This window comes from Phascolarctos cinereus, unplaced genomic scaffold (assembly GCF_003287225.1).
Source record: "Phascolarctos cinereus isolate Bilbo 61053 unplaced genomic scaffold, phaCin_HiC Scaffold_5;HRSCAF=322, whole genome shotgun sequence".
Taxonomy (NCBI): domain Eukaryota; kingdom Metazoa; phylum Chordata; class Mammalia; order Diprotodontia; family Phascolarctidae; genus Phascolarctos; species Phascolarctos cinereus.
The window spans coordinates 148,201,986-148,227,800 of NW_027555958.1; the positions used below are offsets into that span (position 1 = coordinate 148,201,986).

Here is a 25,815-nt window from a genome sequence, read left to right on the forward strand (position 1 = left end):
GAGCAGAGGAGAAATAAAGGGAGATCAGAGCTATACTTTAGGAATATCAATTTGGCAGCTCAATAGATAAATTGGAGTGTGGAGAGACACCACATAAATTACACACACACACACACACACACACACAGCCCATGAGAATATTTTTCCATATATTTGTATTTCACAGAAAGTACTGATTAGCACTGCCTGATTAGTGTATCTGAAATATTGGCACTCTTGGCCCACTGCAGAAAAACAGTAGATAAACACCATGCAAATTTGTCATTCCTTCAATTCCAACCTAGAAATACCACGATTGAATCTGGAAAGAATAGTTTAACTCTGTTTTGATTCTCTCTATCCTTGAGCCATACAGGGTCCATTTTTATTCCATTAGTTTGATAAATAAACAGACTATGTCCTGTTTAATACTCACATGGGCAATGCTGATACTAGAATAGACTACCCAAAGAGATGACTTATTTCTCACTATTGGAGGTCTTGTGCTTAGCCTGAGCGATTCCTTGTCAGGGAATGTTATAAAGGGGATTCTTAGTCATATATGAGTTGCACTCACTGGGGTCCTTTCAGAATTGTGTGATTTGCTATATGGATGCCCCTGACAAAGGCACTGGAACAGGATTGAACTCTTATTGCACTGCCATCCGCGGGTTCTGGCCATCACTTAGAATCCCAGATGTCTTTTGGCACTCTTACAGCACAATTTAAAAATAGCTAGTCAGGCTTTCCCTGCTGCTTTTCTCTATGCTTAAAAAGGAACATCTGTTCTTTTTTTCAGAGATCAGCAATAAGATGCTATATTATGGAGTTGAGCAGAACCTTAGCCCAGAAGAAATCTCTGAAAAGCTTGCATTAGCAGAGGACATGCTGGAGGAAATCAGGCGCCGAAAGCCATTCCTCCTTCAAAGGGAAACTGCGGATGAAGAGGCTGATGAAGCGCAAGAATGTAGGTTTTGATATCTCTGACTGCTCTTTTTTGAGCCTGACTGTTGGTCTGTCCTAAAGAGGAGGTAGTTTCCCTTGCAAAAGTACTCAAACCCTGGCATTCCAAGGCAGAATGATGGGTGCTGCTTCTGCTACCACCTGTGATGGCCACTTGTCACGGATGCACTGGAACTAGAAGTAGCTTTGCCTACCTGCTATTTGATCAACTCATTTCAATCCAACTCAAACAATTAGGAAGTATTTACATAGGACATGCAAAGCATCATGGGAGGCACTGTGGGAGGTAGGTCCAAAGTTTACTTAAGACAAGTTCCCAGGAGTTGACAATCCTATAGAGAGGGGGATTAGAGATACCCGCAGATAACTGTAGCACGATCTCTCTCTCTCTCAAAACTAAAACAGGATGATACAGTAATAAGGGCACTGGCTCTACCATCAGAGAATCTGGATTCAAATGCCTCTGTCACTTACCGCCCTTGTGATTTTAGACAAGTCATTTAACATGTCCGTCCTGTTCTAACTCCCCTCTCCCAGCCTCGGTTCTCTCATTTGTAAAATAAGAAAATTAAGCTAGATAGCTTCTGAGGTCCCTTCCAGATCTAGGTCTATGGTCCAATGATTTGAGGTGTGAAGGGGGAAGAGGAGAAGAGAAGTATCTATTAAGCACTTACTATGTGCCAGTCACTTGCTAAGCACTTTACAAACACCATCTCATTTAAACCTGACAACAACAGGTGCCATTTTACAGATGAGGGAACCGAGGCAGGCAAAGGTTAAGTGACTTGCCTAGGGTCGCACAACTAGTAACTGTCCAAGGCAGAATTTGAACCTAGGTTTTTCCGACACCCAAGCCCAGCTTTCTATCCTCCACACCACTTAGCTACCTTTGTGAGAACAGACACCCCATTGCTACTCAGATGATCAGCAAAAGTTTCACAGGGAAGAAGACCTCTGAAGTGGACTTTAAAGGATAGGAGACAGTAGGACACTTCAGGCATTAGAAATAATTCAGAGTATGTATGGCCCATGGAAAATAGAACATGTCTCTGATTCAAACAAATCAAAGCATGTAGTGGTTTCAATTCACCATGTCTCATGAAGAAATTTTCACCAGCAATGGGTTCTAGAGCTTCCACTGAGAATGAGCTCTCCTTGCTTTTTTCGGAACCCTGTAGATTGGCCAGTGAATGTATCTATCAAATTTCATAAGTGCATAGAGAATACCTTCTTTGATTTAGCAATGCAAATGCATCTGTTGTACACATTTTAAGTGGTAAGACAAAATGTAACACATGAGTGGGACAGCACAGTTCACTTAAAAAAATGCTGGAACAGGAAGATATGTAGACAATTTATACTTTTTTTCTTGAAGAGAAGCAATAATAATAAGCAATCTATATTTATATATAGTGTTTAAAGTTTACAAGCAATAGCTCATATTTATACTGTACTTAAGGTTGGCAGATCCATTACAACATTCCTTTAAAGTAAATAGTATAAGAATTATTATTCCTACTGCATAGAGAATGAAATTGAGGTTCAAGAGTTTAGTGACTGGACCAATGAAACATAACTATGGTCCAAAAAGCCGAGATTTGAACCCAGGTCATCTGACCCCAAATCTGTGTCCCTTCTACTTCACCAAACTGTCCATCTAAGCATTTTGCCAATCTTATTTTATATAAAGTATAAAAATGTACTATAAGTCTCTTCAAAGATTCTTTCTCTCTATTACATAACAAAATCTTGATGGTTAGGATCTGACATAGAGAGTAAGTTTTTGCTGCTAAATCAGAAGGAAAAAAAGCTAAATGAATAATTCAACTGAATAAAGAACAGAAAACAGATGGCTAACAACATTGTTTTACCTCTTCTTTGCTGTATGTTGCCAACCAACTAGCTCTCTTTAATTCCACCCAAAAAAATCATAATAATTCTTATTCTTCCATATAATTAAATATGATAAATTGTTTACATAGAATAAGTAATTAGCATATTTTAAAAGGGGATTACTTCCACGTAAAAGTAATTACCAAGATAGAAGAAATATTCAAATCCTCAACTTGTTAGCTTATTTCTAGATCAAAGTATACGTGTTTAGGAACAATTATTTTCTTCCTAACTCTTTGCTATATAAATTCCCAAACCTTTCCAAATACCATTATTATCTTAACCCGCAACAAAAATAACTAATGTTTAAATAACGTTTAAAGTTTACAAACTACTTTATGAACATACATATCTCATTTGTTCCACGCAAGCCTATAAAATTTCCAGGACAGATATTATCCCTACTAATGAGCAAACTGAGACTCAGACAGATTAAGTGACTTACCCATGGTCCCAAAGTTTAGTAAAGTAATAGATCCAGGACACAAACCCAGGACAAAATGCTAGTCTTGGAAGGCAAGAGGGAACCATACAAGAGTATTGAGTAGAGGCATGGCACAACCAGATCCAAGCATGAATTAGAAAAATTTGGGAGTGGTATGAAGGATGGGTTGGATCAAGCATATGAATCTTGAAATTGAGGCAGAAAAGGATATGAGACTGATCTCTATAATTATGGCAGAATTAGACTGACCAATAATACCCAATGGATCTGAATGACAATGGTTTATCATGACTTTTGCATAAGCAGAAGGACCTGAATTCAATCCTCTAATACACCCCACTTCAAGGAACCATTAATCATCAAGAGATTGCTGAAGTCTTTGCTTTTTAGAGGATCCTTGATTAAATATGCTTGCAAGTTGAATTTTTTTTTTCTAAACACTAGATAGAACAGAAGGAACAAACTTAGTTTCTTCTTGTAATTTTTCTCAGTGTTGTCCCTCGCCGAAAACTGGCAACGGCTTCACAATGATACAAGGTCGCTGTTTCCTGTTGTATTAGAGCAGCTTGATGACTATGATGCCAAGTTGTCAGAACTTCAGGAGTCACTGGATGAGTCTCTTGACCGTGTCCGAGACGCTGAGGATACGAACAGAGCCAATGCTGCCAGACAACGGGACAATGAGGTACAATAGAACCCTGACAACTGTTTGAACCCATGAATGCCCTGATATTCCATTGGGAATAAATAAATAGAACTAAAAGCAGACAACATTACAGAGAAGTGTGGATAATAATGTTACTAATGTCATGTTTTTCTTTTCCTTTCTAAGTAAATATGTATGTATGTATGTATGTAAATAGATATAGATATATAGCTGTGTGTGTATGTATGTAGGTGGAAAGACAGCTAGGTGGTGCAGTGGATAAAGTGCCAGACCTTGGAATCAGGAAGACCTGAGTTCAAATGTGACCTCAGATGCTTACTAACTGTGTGACCCTGGGCGAGTCACTTAACCCTGTTTGCTTATTTCCTCAAATGTAAAATGAGCCGGAGAAGAAAATGGTAAACCTCTCCAGTATCTCTGCCAAGAATACCCCAAATAGGGTCATGAAGAGTCAAACACGACTGAAACTACTGAACAAGTATATATGTATGTGTGTATGCATATATGCATATACATGTAAGTACATGTATGCATAATTTTTGTCCAAATTAGCATTCTCTAATAAATGCATAAGATGAGGTATTTTTTAAATGCTTTGAACACCTTAAAGCATTATATAAATGCTTACTAAGTCTCAGCTAAAATCCTGAATTCTATAGGAAGCCTCTTCCAGTCCTTAATCTTAGGGCCTTCCCTCTGAGATCACCCCTACTTTATCTTGTACACAACTTGTTTGTACATCGTTATTTGCGCAGCTTGTTTGTACATGGTTATTTGCGTAGTGTTTCCCCGTTAGCATACAAGCTCCTAGAGAGTGAAGGAAAGGGTTTTTGTTGTTGTTGTTGTTGTTGTTGTTTTTGCTTTTGTATCCCCAGTGGTTAGCACAGTGCCTGGCACAGGGCAGACATTAAAAATGCCAGTCAGCTAGTCATGTGAGTTAAACACTATCACTACCAGCATCTTTTTTTGTGTAAGAAGAGCCAGGAATAAACCCACTGATATAATTCAGATAACCAGGGTGCTAGCCTGGATCTGCTGTCACAGCTTTATTACTCTGTCTTGCTACCTCTTTTGAGATATGCTGTTTGTATGACATAGCAGCAGCAAGATCAGCCCAATACCCATTTATTCATTTCCTGTGTTCTTCATTGACAAGAAAAGAGAGAGTCATGAAGACCAGTTCTATGAGGCCAACAGCCAACAAACCATGCTCACTCCTTACTCTTCTAATTTTACTCTGGCCAAATACCTCTTCCAAACCTTGAAAGCACACTCTGTTTTCAATTTTGTCAATGCATCCCCAGAACCTGCTATAAGAAATGACATACAGTAGACACTTAATAAATGTTTATTGAGTTAAAACTGGAATACTGGCCATTCCAGAAATATACATTATACTTCTTTACCTGTGAATCATGGTTCATATTATTTCTTCTTGAAACGTCTCCCTGCTCCATCGCTGCCTATGTGTGTTGTACCTATCCTTCTTCTACATCCAGTTGAAGTGTTTCCTTCTCTACTAATGATTATTCTCAATTATTCCACTAAAAGTGATCTCTTATCACTTACTCACTCCTATAACCTTTGGTTGGTACTGTTTACCTGCTGCTCACCATATGCTATCTCCACATCATAGTAATTTGTGTTCATAACTTCTCTGTTAGATTGTGAGGTCCTCTATGGCAGCGACCTTATATCTTGTGCATCTTTCAAGTAGATGTTCAATAACTATTTCCTGAAGGACAAAAGCATCCTTGAACACTGTGGAACACTTATTCACATGCAGTTGCTATACTAATTGCATAGAATGTCAGGAAAAGCTTTTATGTAAACTAAAATAGGGGTTTCTTGAGGGCAGGAACTATTTTTAGTTTTTATTTTGCTTTTTGTATACCCAGTGCCCTTTCACAATGTCTGATATCTAGTAGGCACTTAATAAATGTTTACTGAATGAATGAGTGAATGAATGAATGAACGAAAGCATTAGTAACTATCAAGCAGGTTTATATAATACTTTGTTAGCCTCTTTTGAGGCATTTTAGATACTTAAATCAGAAAAATTCTATTTCTTAGAAAAACTAACACAGTTAAGACTCTTCACTAAAATAGACCAGCTTTTTTCTAATCAACTAATTCAAATTAGTTTGCTTTGGCTGTAGTGAAATTTCACTTCACAATGTTTACAAAGCAGACCTGAATGCCTTACATTCCTTTATTTTACTTGCGCCTGTCCTATAGGACAGCACGCTTCATGTGTTCTCAAAGAATGACGCTAATGAATGACAAAGTAACAGAGACAAGAATGACAAGATTTCTGCTTGTATGCCTCTTCAACAACGTTGCTTCAATATGCACCAAGAATAATTTTGTACTGTACTTGGCTTGATGTATATAAATAGTATCAGCACAATAGAAAGTCTCAATATAGTTTTCATCTCTCCTGGTCATTGCCCTCAAGGGTAAATGGCCAGTGATGGGTTTTATCAGCTGAATAATACTTTAGCATTAAAATTTAGAAACTGGTCTTTGGAAAGTGTAAGAATTCTCATAAATAGAATTTGCCTTTGTGCTGTCTTCCCATCATCCTTACAGTTTCTTAGCAAGATCAGCAAACCACTTCTGCCATGTGTGGAATAAAGCCTGAAGCATGCTTAACGTGAGAGTAATTGTGCTGTAATATGCAAATATTAACTTAATTTTTTTCTTCATTGCTTTCTACTTCTTTAAGGAGGATACAAATTTCTTCATGAGGACCTTGTCATTTCAGTGCTCTTTGTTTAATAATGAAGAGAGGTACAAGTGGTATAATGATTAGCAAGCCAGCCTTGAAGCCAGGAAGTTCTGGCATCAAGTCCTGATTTTGATATATTTTGGCTGGGTGACTTCGAGCAACTGTAAGAGTTGCAAATAACTTGCAAAGGTACCAGTTAACACTGGTAGAAAGAGTTTCCTCACCCAGAAGTTCCCTGTGAGTCTTATCTATTTGTTTAATGCTATATGAAAAACTGAAAAAAAAATTATTTACCAACTTGAAAAATTGATCAATCCTCCCATAGGATTACTTATTCAGGACTGCTAGTATTATGCTATAATCTGCAGTTGGAATTGATAGATCAACTATCTACTTCAGAAAATTAACCACAAATACTTCTTCAAAGTCCCATTTCAGGCTATCATCCAAGGGAAATTACCCTAAAAGAACCAAGTCATGCAAATAGCCCAGACAGCAGCAAACTGTGCTTTCAATTGCTTGTTTCTACTCTCTTCCTTGTCAATCAATGAGTTAGTCAATAAGCATGTATTAAGTGAGTAATTCATGCAGTAGTAAGAACAGTAATCATGCACTGGAGTTATGAATGAAGGAAGAGAGGGAAGGGAAGGAAAGGGAAGGGAAGGGAAAGGGAAAGGGAAAGGGAAAGGGAAAGGGAAAGGGAAAGGGAAAGGGAAAGGGAAAGGGAAGGAAAGGGAAGGAAAGGGAAAGGGAAAGGAAGGGAAAGGAAAGGGAAAGGGAAAGGGAAAGGGAAAGGGAAAGGGAAGGGAAAGGGAAAGGGAAAGGGAAGAGAAAGGGAAAGGGAAAGGGAAGGGAAAGGAAAGGGAAAGGGAAAGGGAAAGGAAAGGGAAAGGGAAAGGGAAAGAAAGAAGGAAAGAAAGGAGAAATGAAGGAAGGAAGAAGGAAGGAAGGAAGGAAGGAAGGAAGGAAGGAAGGAAGGAAGGAAGGAAGGAAGGAAGGAAGGAAGGAAGGAAGGAAAGAAGTGCTTAGTATATGTCAGATACTGTGCTAAACTCTAGGATTACAAATATAAAGGACAGTCCCTGTGGGCTAAAAGTGAAATGGATTATCTTTCTGTCATCATAGGTATTGATTGAGCTCCTACAATGAAAAACCTGTATAGGTCTGATGTAAATGTGCAGCAATGCAGCACCTCTCCTATGGGAAGGGAAGTGGATAAACAAAAGAATGCCCTCTATTTATGGTGGTGGTAGTGGAATTGGGATGAGGGGTGGGGGGGAAGGGAGACATTTTGTTTTGTTGGCCAACGATGTGCTTAAAGTAAGTGGGGACCCACATTACATTTCCATTTAATCAGAGATGGCTCTATAGAGAAAAATGGAAGTGAAGACAGCTTGGAAGACATCAAATGGCTAATTATCCTGCAGAGGTGCTAATGTTCTCTGGTCTGGAATGGTGCCTTTGTGAATAAGTTTTAACTTAAGGGCTTCCTATTCCAATTAAAATTGTCATTTCCGAAATAACTTCTTATTCTTCACTGTGACCAAATGTAAAATAAATATTTGACTTTTCACTTTTAAAGTTCAATCCAGTTCAACTCAATGAATATTAAGTCTTAACCCTTTCAGCACTAGATCTCAAGAGACCATGCCTGAGGGGAGCTAAGTAACTCAGCTCTGCCTTCCCTATTATCATGGAGTTTCTTCACCAGGCCATTTTTGACCCTGCTACCTACACCTTCCCTTCTCCTCCAAATCATCCCTCTGCTTTCCATCTTTGCTCTGAAAACTCTAATTGAATCAATACTACCAAGCCTTCTGGAAAGTCCATGTGCTTTGGCTGTTTTACTGTTCTATTTACCATCTTTGTGACTTCCTTTTCCATATGCTTATTGAGCATCCCAAAAGTGCTTGTTGTTGTTTGTCCTTCATTCTCGAAGAGGACCATGACATCAGGGAGGTGATGCCATGACACGCAACTGAATTGGATTTAAGTGAGGGAGGACTGTGCAAAGTCACCAGCCTCACTTTCTCCTCTGGAGCCATCTGGGTCCAGTGACAAGAAACAGATCAGGATGACTGGAGATGGCCCTGAACGTAGTGAGAGACCTTGGCCTTCTTAAGCTGTCTTTAACAGATCTTAGTTTGACTGAGGCAACACCCAATCAGTGATTAAGGCTAGGTAAAAAATGAGCTATTAAGCATTCATTGACATTAGAAAGAACTCACAGGGAACTTGGAGCAAGAATAGAATTTGACAAACCAGCTTTTAAATAATAGAAGCATTTGTAGTTTTCAATTAAGACAGTATTTTACTTGAAGCTAGTACTTTATATATGCTCTATTTAAAATTAGCATTTCGTACTAACCATACACATGTGCATATACTTATATACAAAGTATATATATTTTAGATATACTTTAATTAAGGTTAGTATTTGATATATGCATTGAAGAATGGAAGCATTTAGGATTTAACATTTATATTTTCTATATATTTAGTATCCTCAATCCATTGTACTATGTAATATTGCTTAATAAATCAAATCTATATTTGTATTCTTGTGCTTCCTTTGCATTGCTTGATATCACAAGAATACAAATTCCTATCAAAAGCTATAACTCCTACTCTTAGGTGTCCTTAATTAAAAAAAAAACACACATTTTTTTCTCTTCCTCTTTCCCATATTCTCTCTGTCCAGAAACAACATGAAAGAGTCAAAGAACAGGTAGAGGTGGTGAACACTTCTTTGAGTGAATCTGCAGAATCTCTGGAAATCCCTCGTCTGACCATTTCTGAGCTAAGTGATGTCATTAAGGTAACTAACTACCTGGGTCAACTCAATATGTGATTACATACTTGGAAAACTGGGAAACTCAGATCGGGGAAGACAAATTAAAACCTAATTAGTTAATATTCTGATATGAAACAAGCTAATTAATTACTGGTCAGATTGCACCTCAAATATCGTGTACAATTCTGGGTGCCACATTTTTAAAGGGACACTGATTAATCATCTGGAAAGCAACCAGCATGATGAAGTGCCAAGTGAGAATCACTTGAAAGAATTGGTTGTTTTAACCTGATAAAGAGCAGGCTTAGAAGGAACATAATAGCCTTCTCCCAAGTTTGAAGGACTATCAGCTGGAAAAGAGATTAAACTTGTTCTGTTTGTCCCCAAAGGGCAAAACCAGAATTAATTCCTAGAAACTGCAGTCTGTGCCATAGAGAGAACACTGGAATTGGAGTCTGGGAGACTTGGGTTTGATTCCTACCTCAGATGCTTACTGGCTTTGTTTGTGACTTTTGGCAAATCCCTTAACCTCTCTCATAATCAGTTTCTTCATCTGTAAAATGAAGGTGATGGCTTACATGACCTCTAAAGTCCCTTCCAGCTCTAAATCTATGGTCCTATGATTTGTAAAATGAGAATAATAATAACCTCTGCTTCACAGGGTTGTGAATTTCCAATGAGATAATGTTTTTAAAATGCTTTGAAAACCTTAAAGAACCATATAAATATTGGTTATTGTTATTGTTAATGGCAATAACAATAAGGTAAGAAAGTTGGTCTTTCACAGAGCTTATCACAGGAAAGGAGATAGAAAATGAGATGGTTAACTATATAAAAGCAACCTTGCCAAGACTATCTAAAGGTCCTGGTAGATACAAATTAGTCCTTTGAGTTAATTTCCAGATGAGGAAGAATAATTGGCTATACTAGATGGCATAGCCACCTATGGCTTTTACAAGCCAATTCATTGAGTCCAGGAAAGAGACTCAAAGAGAAATTTAACTTCTGACTTTACAAGAAGACATATGCAGCTGAAGAAAGGCACCTGGAGCTGGGACAGCAGAAAGAAGAAAGAAAGGGGTCAGCCATCTAGGAGTCATGCAGTTTGAATAAATTAGGCATGAGGTATTTGAAGTAGAAGTTATATGGCTGAAATCACCTCTCAGACTACAAACCACCCAAGATGGTAATCCTGTATTTGCTTTCTCCCTTTGAACTTCTTCATGGGAATCTGAAGCTTTTTTTCTCTGGTCTTGGGAAAGTATGTCTACCTTATATGTTTTAAATACTTACGTCTTTATAAATAGTGTTGACCATTGGTATTTCATGGTAGGGTATGTTTTTGGAAATATAGTTGAGAAGAGCAAGCTGTAGAGAAAATATACCCACAGAATGGATAGAGATAGCTCTAACACAGCCGTTTTGCCAGAAGTTCTGTCCCTGTGAGGGCTTAGAGCTAACAATAAAGAGAATTACAGATTCTTTGATACTACTTTTCCCCCCAAGAAGCAATAAAGTGTGTGGGCAAGAAGACAGTAGCTTAAAAGAGCACATAAGAGTGGTTGAACAATCTTGATCACTGTTCCCTTAACTTAGGTAACTACAATAATATTAGTATGTAGATCTATCCAAATTTAGGATGGGCTACCTCAGAAACTAAAAGGGGTCCCCTCCTGAGGGTCTTTAATAAAAGGCTGCATTAAAAAAAATTTGAGGTATGCTGTGGAGAGAATTCTTTTCCAGATATATGTTGAACTAGATGGGCACTGAAGTGCTTTTCAACTCTGAAATTTGTGATTGAAGTTTTCACTTTTTAAATCATTTTATTGTCTACCTTATGGATCATCTTTAATCAAGGTGGATTTTTAGTTTTGATAAGTCTCACATTATTAAAAAATTATTAAATATTAAAACAATGTTGTCAATTATGCCACCATGAAATTTATTTTAAGCAGCTTTCAACTGTTTCTGACATGGAACATTATCTTAAGTGTAACTAATCAGTAACGGGGAAACATGCGAGCTACTTTTTATACTTATAAAATTTAGATCAAACCTTTCTGAGTTGGATAACTTTTTCATAAGTGATACCTAATCATAAGAAAAAAAATACCCTTACTAAATGTCTAATGAGAGTCAATGAAAAGAAAAGATGAAAGGTAAGATAATTTTCAAGAAATGATCCAATTTCAGGTTTTCAGAACTTATATTTAATGGTCAATTTCATTTTCATCAAGCTTTTGTTAAACATTATAGCGCCCTTTTTGCATCATTCAAAGGTAGAGAATGCACACTGTGGTATAGAAGAACTAAAATATAACAGAGAACAGTGTTATTGCTCTTTATTTTTTTAGAATACCTTGGTCCCACATATATTCTCAGAGATAAACTTAATTGCTCTTCAAATTTGAGAAGATGATGCTTGGTTGTTATTTTTTTAAGGGGGGGTGTTTCCTAGGAGTAACAATTTTGCAGTTCTATTAAATTTATCTTCTTATTAATGTTCATCTTGATATTTTTTTAGAATGCTTCAGGAATTTATGCAGAAATAGATGGAGCCAAAAAAGAGCTACAAGACAAACTCTCTAATTTGACTACCCTCGATCATAACTTGGTCCAGCGGGCTGTAGAGCATGCACAGGACCTTCAGCAACAGGCTGATGAGCTAAATAGGTAATTTCTTACTCTCACCAATGTGAAACCAGGATATGCTATGTAAAATATTTTCTCTTAAGACATCAAGTACTTTCATATGTTCTTATCCTCTTATCAGCCATACCTTTTATGCAAAGAGGTTAACTTTCCATACCTAAGATGTTAAGTGAAGCTAATTGGAAATTAGGAATGAAACTGACTTCTAGTGAGTACTAGAACCATTCAACTATGCCTAGCAGGAACTATTTGATTTCAACACCTATTAAGAGAAAATCAATTGACAATTTTCCTCATAGCACCTCATAGAGTGCCTTGTACCCTTTGGGCAATCAATAAATGTTAACTAAATTGTAAGAATGGAATTGGAATTGACTTAACGAACCCAAAGTAACAGAAAAACATTGAGAACATTACAGAGAGAACTTGAAAACTAGAAATTATAAATAAGAAAAGGGAAAACTGATGGATAAAACAAGAAACAATGTTGGTTTTCACATTTTCACCAACTCTTAAACCAACTATTATCAAGAATTTTAAGTGTTTTCAGGTTTATTTTCTTTTCACTTTTAACCCTTTGGACTTTCAGATCACTCCAGGGTAGGGTACACAAATCTTTTTAAGTGATATCTTGGTTTTTAGAAATATTGCATTTAGCTTATATACACAGAGAACATTTATTAAGGGATTTTTGATAGTGTTGTTGCTACTATATTGGAAGATTTTTAAGTAAATTCAATGAATAGTTATCATAGACTTACAATGTGTAAGGCACTATGATAGGAACTGTTGTTCAGTCATTTCAGTCATGTCCAACTCTTTGTGACCCCCATTTGGGTTTTTTTTGGCAAGGATACTGAGGTGATTTATCATTTCCTTCTCCAGTTCATTTTACAGATGAGGAAACTGAGGTGAACAGGGTTAAAAGACTTGCCCAGGATCACACAGCTAGTAAGCATTTGAGGCCAGATTTGAACTCAGGAAGATGAGTCTTCCTGACTCTAGTCCCAGCTCTCTATCCACTGTGCCACCTAGCTGCCCCAAGCACTGAGGATACAAAGATGGAAATGAAATTAAATAGTTCCTAATCTTGAGGAGCTTAAAATTGGGAGGAAAAAACATTATTATGCTGTTTCTGAGGTCTGTCCTCTGGGATTCTTTTGTTATTTTAGTGACTAGCTTCTCACATAGAGAATATAAGAGACCAACTTTAAAAAAAAAACAAAAACAAAAAACCTAATTTGTAGTGAGCATGTCAGAGGTGTCCTAGCCCTGACATTATGGCCATGTGATCCTTAGCAAGTCACATAACCTCTCTGGGCTGCTCTAGGCAGCTCTCTATAATTATACGTTACAGAGAAGATGGTTACATAAATTGTTTGGGAGGTTTCTTCACTGGAAGTTCCGTGTAGTGATGAAATCATAGGTCCAATCTCTATCTCTTTGCCTTTTAGTAAATAGTAAGATTCCAGGGAAGTTATTTAAAAAGTTCCATAAAAGCATATCATTTCTAATGTGATCCACAACATAATAATCTAATAATCATAGCAAAATATATGATATTTGTGACTCTAAGAAGAGGCAGTAAGATGTGATGGATAGAGCATGTGACTGGGTATCAGAAAAACATAGGTTCAAAACTCTAACTCTAATACTGGCTGGGTCGTTTCACCTGTATGGGCCTCAGAAAACTCCTGAGGAATTATATACTAATTCATAGGTGGGTTTAACTCTGTGTTAATTCTGTTAGTAGAGAAGCTTTCTCTGCTAAAGAAACCACAGAGCATTTGTGTATTGTATAAGAGATACATCTGCATTTATAGTTATGAATATGATTCAACATTTATCAAATGAGCACAGTACGGGATTTTGTGCAGCAGAGACAGAAACCAATACATTGAGAAATGTCCACTTTCAAGAAAACAAAACTATCACTATCATTGTCTATTATTAATGTATATTTGGTGTCTGTCTCTGAAATTAAATCAAGCATCCCAATGATATCCAACAATCATTTATGAAGCTATAATGTTTAAGGGGACAGCTAAATGGCACAATAGATAAAATGCTGAGCCTGGAATCAGAAAGACTCATCTTCCTGAGCCCAAATTTGGCCTTGGACTTCTCCAGCTGTGTGACCCTGGGCAAGTCACTTAACCTGATTTGCCTTAGTATCCTCATCTGCAAAATGAGCTGAAGAAGAAAATGGCAAGCCACTCCAATATCTTTGCCAAGAAAACCCATCCCAAATGAGTTCACAAAGAGTCAGACACAACAACTGAACAACAACAACAAATTATATTCAAGGTACTCTGCTAGGTTCTCTTGCTATAAAGACAAAACAATACAAAAGAATCGAGCATAGAGATAAACAGCATATAAACAGAGAAGAGTAGACATGACAATTTGAAAAGGGAGAGATGAAAAATTACACGGGCTTAGAACGTTATAAACATTGACACACATACACACACACACACAACCAGAACAGACAACTGTGGTGTAGTGGGAAAAACCAATAGTTATGATCCGGAGAACTAAGTTCAAGTCACATTTGATACTTATTGTGACTATAGGCAAGTCTCTTTATCTCTCTGAGACTCTGTTCCCTTATCTGTAAACTTAAAATAATTATATATGTATTACATCCCTCACAGGAGTTGCTGGGAGAAAAATGCTTTGTAAACTGTAAAGTTTTTTTAATATAAAAATGTAAACAAGTTTTAAAATTATTCATAGTTATAATCATAATCAAACAGGGTCATTCTACTACACATGTGCAACATATTTTTGCCCATTTTATTGGTCTTTTATAAGAGTCATGTGATGTATTGTTAGTATGAGTGAGGTCCAGTTAAATAGTTCATCCCAAGGACATTTCTAGATGAAATTGAAAAAAGAACAAAATGGCAAAAATGGAACAGACTTCCCAGCGTTTCTATAACAATCTATTCGCATCATCAGTGATTCAAGTGTGCATTATAAGGAAATAGAAATGGCATGTAAGAAGATGAAGTTGGGAAGATCATTTGTTTCTGATCAAATATATACTCAAGAAGCCAATGTTGAAGGCATCACAGATAAAAAGTGCACTCCAAGATCCATTTTCAAGATCATTCAAAGAAGAGAAGAATATAAATGAATGGGAAACTATCACAAATTATTTTATTACCTCAAAAAAAAAGGCAATCTGATGACATCAGCAGCTACTGACCCATACATTTAGTTCCTGATTTCCATAAAAGAGTATGCATGTGTGGAAGTATCCTTAATGAAAATATGAGATGAGAAGAGAAGGCATTTTACAGATAATTTTCAATAATAGATCACTTTTCCATAGTTACATAATTGACTTGGAGATATAACGACTCTAAGATCCCACTATGTTTATTGTTTATTCGGATTTTTTTTAAAAAAATCTGACCACATTAGAGAAAGACACTACTTGAGAGACTCTACTTCAACAAGGCAACCCTCAGTACACATTAAAATCATGCAAGATTCCTTAATCACCACAATCACAGTTATTATTTTGTTCAATAATACTTGATCAATATTAAAAAGGCCAAAAACAGAGCAAATAAATATTAAAGTATAAAAAGAGAGAAATATGCTTGCAAATGACATTAATGAGTGGTCATAGATGACGTTCTTCTTACCCAATGCCACCACCAGGCAGGCAAACCAAGAGTCCCAGGAATAGCACTCCTTCCCACCCCCAAGCCTGTGCTTGCTTCCAGCCCTGTGCCTGAAGCCATTATCCAGAGGAGCAATCCTTCTGGAGATAGGGCCCGGTAACTGCCTCTATGGATGCCATAACCCCCATATCTTGAGCATCTAGAGCTGCTGAAGACTCTGTCTTGCTGAACCATTTGGTTCGACAAACAGATATGATTTTTTCAAGGGAAATAGCATTAAAGAAGATGCATTTCCACCTGTTTTGCTGCTGTACTCTAATGACCCCTGGGACTTTTCATCTGACTTACAGCTATAACCTCCTGTCTGTGTGACCTCCCTCTATTAGAAAGTCAGCTCCACAAAGGCAGAGATTGCTTTTGACACATAGTAGCAGCCTCAACTGAATAGTGATAGCGGCAGAAAAAGGCTACAGATATATCATTGCACCTAAAGAAAAGAAATGGCTCAAGAAATCACTGCTAGGAAACATGCATTCAAAAATAAAAATAAGGAAGCAAATCTGCTACCTTTAAGAAAGAAAAAATTGAAACATCCCTATTTCATAAGGAGTCCTTTTTCAGTCACAACCCTTCCCATCCCCAAGCTGATAGAGCCTTCCTTTTTAAGATTACCTTCCAGTTACTCTACATATCTTGTAGGTACCTTTTACATATTGCCTCCCTGATCAGAACATAAGCTCCTTGAGGGCAGGAACTGGTTTTGCCTTTCAATATATCCCCAGGACTTAGCACAGTGCCTGGCACTTTGTAAGCAGTTAATAAATGCTTTTCTGATTGATTGAATGATTGATTGATGTATGGAGTAGGAAGGAGAAATGATAAAAATGAAAAACATGTTTTTTCCTCCATCTTTTTCACAGAAGTCTGCACAGATTGGATACTAATGGATTAGTACAGAAGGCACTAGATGCATCAAATGTCTATGAAAACATCATCAACTATGTCCATGAGGCCAATGAATCAGCAGTACTAGCCTTGAGCATTACAGACAGAGTCAATGATGTAAGTCTTTAGGCTCTGCTTCAGATTGTCTGCTTTCTTAGATGCGTGTGTCAAAAGGGTAGGGAGGTGAAGAAGAGGAAGAGAGAGGAAGAGGAAGGCAGAAACTGGGGCAGGTCGGGGAAGGTCAAGGGGAAAATGAAAGAGCAAAGATCGGTTTTATTTATGATATTTAGGTTTGAAATGTATGGTTTTTGAAACTGTGTTATTCAAGTGATGGTAGATCAAAGGCATCAAATACCATATTCCCTCCCCAAAATGGTTTGATCTAAGTCCATGGAGAAAACAGTACAAAGAACAGGTCAGTCTTGTAGATCAGATGTCTACTCCATACTGAGCTATCCTTGAAAAGTACTTAAGTGGGGGGAGGGAGCATTTGGGGAGAGGGAAATTTAGAAACACCAGGGAGCTTATTTTCTCATAGTCACATCTGACCTTAGTCTGAGCTGTGAAAACAGAGTTGGAGGAATTTGGTGGAGGATGTCTAGGCAAATTAGCCCCCAAAGCTATGAAAAGCTAAATTTCTGCTGTGATTCTCACTCTCTTTTTCCCATTAATTTGTAGGCTGTAGGTGGGATTGACACTCAGATCACTTACCATAAAGATGAAAGCGAAAATCTTCTCAGTCAAGCCAAGACATTGCAAGCAACAGCAGATTCTAGTAAATATATCCTCTTCCTCCTGGTTTTTCCTATAATACCATTGCTGAATTTGGAAAGGCATTTCAGAATCCTAACATTAAAGAGTAAATAATACTAAAACAGAATAATACATCAGTATTTCCTGATAAGATTTAATGAATGAAAAAGAAAATAATTTAATTTTAATAAAATGCAGCACTTTGTATTATCTGGAATTATAAGTGAATGGGGTGTTCTGGATAATAAAATATTTTGTTATTAAAATTATTACTAATTTTCAAAGAATGCAATATTTAACCTTAAAACTATTTATATGAATATTCCAATCTATTATAAATTGATGATATCTGGCCTTTTATTTCCATCCTTGCCCACAAATCATTAGCTCATCCTACACGGACCAGCAATTCATGGGAGTAACTGAGTCAGGAGAAAGTACAGCCACACTTTCCCCCAGCATCAATGAGGATGTGAGCCCAGCCAGGAAAATGACATAAAAAGCTCTATCCCTCCACTTTTAAGAGAAGCAGCTTAAGCTAGACAAAGTATCAATTCCTTCATATTCCCTAAATTTTGTGTTACTAATTTCAGTCATATTCCTTGGACCTTGAACTTTCTCTTTGCCTGGCAACCTGTACATGAAATCATCTCACCCCCTTGTATCTGTGTGCCCCACAGTTACCAAGTTAACTTGTGTAACCCAGCTTTTTGATGTAAGCCAAATCTGATACATCCCATCTAGTTTTTGGACTCTGAAATAAAATTGCATTGAATGATTCAATCTATCTTGGATGATTCATTAGATGCTTCAGGATCTCACCTGATGGCCATTGTTATGAACACTAATTGTGATTGATCCAAGACATTACATGATCATAATTTATGTTCATGATCAAATGTATCACTCTGAAGTACTACAAGATTCTAAAAGGTCTTTTGAATTATCATGCAAAGATCCAATTATTTTTATGTAGTTTTATTCAAGAGGTCAAAAACTTGATAGGATGGAGCTATTTGGTCAAAATTGGAAATATCAATTCTTAATTCTGATATTAAGTTCATTTGTATTTATATCATCACTCAGTAATATATCACATTTATACCTCAAAGATCTGTGATTCCATCAGTGAAATGCTCATTCAAATCTACCTACTGAGGGCATTTTCACTCCATGACCAGTAAAGTTCCTTCCATCTCTGAAATTATAATAAGATAACTTAATAGAGAAATCTTAGAAGTTCAGAGATGGTAAGTGATTAGGTCTTGGTCACACAGCTAGTATCAGAGACAGAATTTGTACGTAGGTCTACCTGTCTCCAAGTCAAGCTATCTATCCATTATGACACATTACTATGAAACAAATACTACTATGAAAATATTACTGTGAAAAACTATAATCTAGAAGTTTTGATTGTTTGGATGCTTGATTTTTGTATTTTTATCCACAATTACTAACATAGTGCTTGGTATATAGTTAGCACTTAATAAATGCTTGCTGGTTGATTTCAACTCTAATAGTTTATGACTATGTCATCAATTAATCGAAGGTTAACTATTCAGCAGGTCCCTTTTGAGCGTGTCAAAATTACAAATAGAGTTTCAGTTCTACAAACTGTAAAATATAGGCTAGGATTTGAAACTTTCATATAATCACATTTTGAAAGCTTATTTTTCAAGCCTATAACAATTTTTTGTATTTTTTTGCAGTTTAAGAGAATAGCAAATGTATTTAATAAGTTTTTTAAATAGTCTATTTATTTGATCTTTCTAAAGCAACTGTTCTTTTACTGAATCAAAATTGAAAGGCCAATGTTTTTGAACCTCATCATTAATTCTGATTTCTTTCATGTGTATGCTGCACATCTATCAGGCTCATCCTTCGATAAAGGAATAGATTTTTCTAGCTAAAGATTTTGAAGTCAAATGCTTCTTTATCACTACATTGCTTTTCTCTCCCAAGGTTTGAAGACCATAATCAATTGAAATTAACTGGGGCACATGAGACTTTCTGCCACAGTTTCCTAAATGTTTTCATTCCCCTTTGATAATATGGAAGATGGACTTTCCCAAAGTAATTCTTCTCTTTTCAACAATGTGTCATTGAAGTTCGTGGGAATAACCTCTTATAGACTAACTGAAGATAAGATATTTCTTCAGGATTCCATGTTGTATGTCCAGAGAAATCTCTCTGTAACAATGATATATGCCTTTTTATACAATTAATAGGGCTTATAACCTTATTCCATGGACTTGCCTCTTCAGATCTCTCCTCATTTTGGTAGTAGGCATTTCAGGATGGCAGATGGGAGGAGGAAATGTACAGGTATACCTCACTTTATGCAATAGGTCTGTTCCTGAAAAGTTGTGCCTAAAGTAAATATTGGGAAATCCAATGCTATTTTTCCTATCACATTATAATTAATGGTGTGTTTAACATTTGTTCATTTCTTATCTATCTTCAATTGGCTGTAAAAACTAACATGACAATATCATATTCCTCTGTGTCCTACCAACTATATATTTCCCCAATTTCTATCAAGTAGTTAATAGTCCATAATTTTTTTTTAATTCACTATGGTACATACTGTTTAAAAGAATTCTTTCATAAGGCCTATTTTCTTCAGAATCATTTTCTGCCTCAAGTGTCCAAATGTGAATAACCCTCTCCATCATCTGTCAAAGTGTCCAAATACTTTATTGATCCAATTCTTCTCTAGCTCTGTACCTCAGCAGATCCCTTTTGACATTAGAAATAGGTAAAAGAATTGAAAATTTATTTGAAAAAAAATTGTACATTTGGACCATACTATGCCCAGCATTCAGCATAGTGTGCTGTGTATAAGTATTTAATTAATGCTTGCTGAAATTAGTTGACAATGAGATTAAATAACATTTCTGAATAGTATTTATTAAGAAACTCCTCACAATCTATGAAATACCCAGCAACACCTAGAGTGGCAAAAACAGATATAGACTATGACTTCTACTAGATGACATGGCTAGGTAGTAATTCATTCATTCATTCATTCATTCATTCATTCAAGAAGCATTATTAAATGTTTTCCATGTACCAGGCACTGAGCTACATTCTGGGGAAACAAAAAAATAAAATAAAAGTCCATATTCTTAACGAGCTTAAATTCTGTTAGAAGCATGCATAGCACATAAGGACAATTGACTACTCTAATAAACATTAAAATTCACTGCTTACATCATTTAATAGCAAAAGGAAGTTGCAAGGGTCATTCAGGAGGAGAAAGGAAGCATAGTGAGGTATAAAGAAGCTATATTTTGTTGAATGTTAATAGCCACATCTTTGCCTGGGACTTTAAACTAGAGAGATGACATGGTGGTTCAAGAGATAAAAAATAGACTTCAAAGTTAGGAAGAACTGGATTCAAGTCTTGCCTTAAGACAAACTAGACTCCATAACTGGGCAAATCACTTAAGCCTCAGTGCTATAAATTACAGAGAAGGTGCTAGCCTAAATTGACAAAAGGAGTTTTCTCCTCCCCTCCATTCAAATGAAATCACAAGTTCAGTCCTTATCCCTATCCCTGGTGATAAAGTGGAGTACCCAGAGCAGGGAAAACAGGGCAGTGAATGGCCTTAAGTACATGATAGGTAAAGGTGAACTGGGCACATTTAGATTGAAGGAAAGAGGACTCAGCAGGAAACATGGTAGTTGTCTACAAATATTTGTATGAAAAGTACAAATAAAATATTACCACCTTCTTGATTTGCTCAGGACAGTCCTAACTTACAACCAAAAGTCTATACTGATATGCCGAAGTACAAAACTATTCTTTATCCAACTCATCAACACTGCCTGGCTACATCACATTGATATCTGATTCATCCAAGTCTTCTCCAATTGTATCATAGTCTAGACTGGCCATTCTGATCAGCTGATCAAAAGTTGTGGTTGAGACCTTCTTAGAACTAATGTTTGGTTTTGTACATGCAACCAAAGTCCTTTTCATCCTAAGTAGTCAACTCCTTCAGAATAATTTTTATCACAATGAATTGGTGTGTTCTCAATTTTTTACATATTTTCTGCCTTCAAAAAAGAGATGGTCTAAATGAAAAATATGCTATCACAGATGACACAGCAGGAGAAGAGCAAGGTTTAGAAATGATGGTTGGCATTGCTTTCAATTAAATTAAGATTTCTGAGCTCCATCAGACTTCTTTCTCCTTTTTATCCAAAGGTGATGAGCAGGCTGTGGCCGACACCAGCCAGCGTGTGGATGGAGCCCAGGCTCGAAAGAGTATTCTGAAAAACAGGCTAAATGAAGCTATTAAGAAACTTCAAGCAGCAGAGAGAGGTAAGAGACTATCGATAAAAGCAAGACTTATCTTTTTGTTTATCATATTAACCACTGAACCCACATGAAAGATAATATTCTAATGAGGACCTACAGCACTTCAGGAAGTAGCAGCCTCTTTAGAGCTCATGCTGAATGCCCAAACTTGGCCATCATTTCTTTGACCTTAACTGTTCGTGGAAGTCTCTTCAACACTCCACACTCAAATTCTTATCATGTTAACGTTGTGTGGGTGAAGTCACAGAGCCATACTAAAAAACCTGGCATTTGTCTTGCCTGATCTGAGACTATAGTGTTATCTTAGGGAAATAAGTGATAGAGAGCAGGAGTGCATTCCCAAGCACTGGAAGGGTTACAACTCTGTTTCCAACTTCACATGTTACAAGACAGGGAAGATTTGCCCAGCTGAATCAAATACATGGATTGTGATTTACAATAACCCACTGGAGTTCCACATACTGAGAATGGGGCATGGAATGGAGGTGGGGAGAAGAAGGAAGGGCTAAATGGATTCCCATTTTTTAGAAAGCTTCATTACAAAAGAAAGAAAAAATAAAACTCACCTAAGAACAATCTAAGAAAGAGAAATTTGGGTTTCCTGTGATCTTCAAACTATTTTTCAAATACTCATGCTATTAAGACCTCAGGAGCATATTGCCCCTGGCCTTTCCGTTATGATTTCTAACCTAGAGAAATTTGTGAATTCTTTGTAAACGTATTTCTAGATATAATAAAGGGGCAGTGTGATGTTCAATTTTAGATTTAAAAAAAAACCCTCCTGTGTAATAATAATGCTTGTGAAACCCAGGATTCACAAAAAGAGTTCTGAGTTTATAGCACTCAGGTTCAGTCTTGGGGGTCTTCACATTAATCCCATTCTTTCTGGCTTATGCACCCACACAAGGTCTCCCCTAGGAGCAGCAGTATTGAATTCATGTCCAGCTATATACAGCAAAAAAGAAGGGCCCTCTACTCCCTTGTAAGCACTCAGGAAAACAACACTTTAAATATAGGACAGGCTTTATTTAACCTTACAAAAACACAAAAGACTTGTACTTGGGTCCATAAACAGTCAAAATATTTTTCCCTCTTACTCCATTAATTCTCATCTTCCCCAGAAACATATGCAGTCCCACTGACTTACAGTATTACCTTGGTGTCAACCATTTACCACCCAACAGGGGAAAACGCTTAGGATGCCTTAATATGTCTCATAACTCATAATCTCAGTGCAAAGTAAAAGTCTAGGTTCATTTCTTCACATTGATGCCACGCAGGTCCAACTGGCTCTATCCTGGGACTTGGCATTTTCCAGGAATGGACTTTCAGTCTAGACACAAAAGGCTGGGTCCAAAAATGTCAACATTGGCCATTCTACCACTGCTGGCTTACATTCCTATTGCTCCCAGTTTGAACCAAGTACCTTTTGCCACTCTAAAGCTGCCTCTGTATACTACCATCCCAGTGGCCACTTCCTTCCCTGGAGAGGTCTCATAGATGCACAAGCTTCTTCTCCAGGGAACTGAGTCTGATTCTCCATTTGTAGCCTTTGTCCTTAGCCCACTGGCAGGTCCAGTTCTATCTAGTCTGTTTCTGCTCTCCCTGTTAAAGGCCAAGTTCAAGGACATGGTGTCAAAAGGTCAGTGGGAATACTCCTTATCCAGCAGTACCAGAACAAAGACTTTCATCAATGTTAACCTTGATGACAAGGAATCAGCCTTGACAAAGCAGTTAACCTTGTCAAGAGAACATCATACCTCACTAAGAGTTTCAGGGCCATAATCTACATTTTGTCTCTGAAGGATTAGTAGCCCTTCATAGACGCACATATCTGTCTTAAATGATAACATTAAAAATTTAATTTAAGTAATATTTATTATATTTAATTGATATTTAATATTTAAACATTGAGATTTAATTCAATGGTCCAAACCTTTCCGAACTAAATTATTCTCCCTTCAGTAAATGAATTTGCACATTCTACAAATAAATGTCCAGTTTCTCTAAAAGGTAAATCACTATTTATGGTCTGCATAATCAGGGGATGCAGAGCAACGTCTGGATCACTCAAAGCGAATCATTGCAGAAGCTGAGAAGACAACCATGGTGGTAGGCCAAGCCACCACCCCAATGGTGAACAATCTAAGCAACTGGTCACAGAGCTTTCACCATTTTGATTCCTCGGCCTACAACACTGCAGTGGACTCTGCTAGAGATGCAGGTACTATACAGAACGTTCTGATATCTGGTTAGGTATTGGAATTAGCCATTAGAGTTATGAATTTGGCAATGTGATACAGTGAAGAGAGGAGTGGAGGATTTGAAGTCTGAAGAATTAGGTTCAGATCCCTGCTCTGCCACTTACAAACAAGGTGACCTTGGGAAAATTACTTCCCTTCTCTAGACCTCATCTTAGAGGCCAGTGGCCTCTATAGTCCCAAACCAAAGTACCTAAATATAGATTTATATTTATTATTTATATTATATTTTATATACCATATGTAATATTTATTATTATTATTAAGATTTTAATTAATGTACTATATTATATTTATATAAAAATAAATAACTATAGGGACCTATAGTCCCTAAATCTATGATGATAGGATCTTCCTCTATTAAAGAATACCCTTTTATTGAAAAAGTTCTAAATGTACAAACCCAAAGTTCCATGACAGTCATTTTAAAAAACAGATTATCATGCTATTGTATCTCTTTATGGAAGATGAGTTTTATGTGTCTGGACTATAAAATCCAAAAGTTTTGAAAATTTCAATTTCATTTGGTCTAGCAGAATGTACCAAACAGGCATCGAGCCAAACTTGGATTTTTTTTTTTGTTTTGGTGGGGGTGTGGGGGAGAGGAGGGAGGCAATCAGGGTTAAATAACTTGCTAAGGGTCACGTAGCTAGGAAGTGTCTGAGGCCAGATTTGAACTCTGGTTCTCCTGACTTCAGGGCCTGTACTCTAGCCACTGAAAACTTGGATTTTTAAAATACATCTTTTTATATCTATCAGATATAGAACCAAATATAGATTTTTGAAACTATTTTTCCCATGGAAGTGTATTGTTTTAATTATTTTATCAACTAATTCAACAAATCAAAGGCAGAACATAACAGATAAAGAGCTAGCCTCAGAGTAAAAAAGTCCTGGGTTCAAGTTCTGTCTTTGATACAGACTAGTTGTGACTCAGTGCAAGACATTTAACTTCAGAGTGCCTCAGGCTAAGCTATAAGACTTCAATTGCAAAGCACTACTGACTTGCATTGGTGAAGGGAATTTCCTTATTGGGAATTCCCTATAATAATGAAATCACATGGTTAGTTAAAAAAAAATGAATACCATTAGACTAACCTTATAATGAGTAAGATTTTAGAAAGTGATTTATTTTTTCATTTATTTTCATTTTGTATTTAGTTTAATTAAATGTTATTTAGTTTACTGGATAAGGTGACTTGCTAAATGGAACCAGCATTGCCTCCCTAGAAAGAAATTATCCTTCCCTAGATAAGCAGACTATTACAATGGAGTAATTTGCTCAATAGAGAATCATTTATTATCATTAATCTAGTTCCATCATTATACATAACATTGGTTTGGAAAATTCAAAGATGTGCTTGGGTACAGTGATTGATTATACATACTACATCTATTTTTTAGCCCTGGACTATTTGATATTATAAAGATACTACTTGATATTACTAGACTTAATTTCTTTTAATTAAGGAAAGTATTTCCCAAAAATAGAGAACAGAGGAATCTTCTCTGGCCCCCATCCATGTTCTCTGCCAGAGAGTTTATGATTCGTTCCAGAGAGATTATTTCTCTCCCTGAGCCAGCTAATATTTAGGGGCCCAAGTCCAATAGGACATCCAGATGAACAGATGGTCCCTGTGCAAACCATAGAACAGCTACTCTTGCTGCTTTTGATCTGATTCCCCTTCATCTTCTCCTCTTACCTCCAGCCCTCCAAGACACTTTTGGAAGACTCTGGAGGGTTTCCCCCAGATTTCATGTGGTCCT

The 25,815-nt window shown here is 36.7% G+C and overlaps 1 protein-coding gene across 4 annotated transcripts in view; it reads left to right on the forward strand.

Moving 5' to 3' along the window:
• The window catches only part of LAMA4 (laminin subunit alpha 4), a 191,674-nt gene that overhangs the window by 118,001 nt on the left and 47,858 nt on the right, over positions 1-25,815 (forward strand). For all 4 annotated transcript variants that reach the window (XM_021008155.2, XM_021008153.2, XM_078155186.1 and 1 more), the window contains exons 10-17: positions 779-946; positions 3,772-3,965; positions 9,380-9,496; positions 11,997-12,145; positions 16,683-16,824; positions 17,386-17,482; positions 21,674-21,790; positions 23,832-24,011. In XM_021008155.2, coding sequence (XP_020863814.1) covers positions 779-946; positions 3,772-3,965; positions 9,380-9,496; positions 11,997-12,145; positions 16,683-16,824; positions 17,386-17,482; positions 21,674-21,790; positions 23,832-24,011 — 1,164 coding nt within the window. The remainder of the gene's footprint in view (positions 1-778; positions 947-3,771; positions 3,966-9,379; positions 9,497-11,996; positions 12,146-16,682; positions 16,825-17,385; positions 17,483-21,673; positions 21,791-23,831; positions 24,012-25,815) is intronic.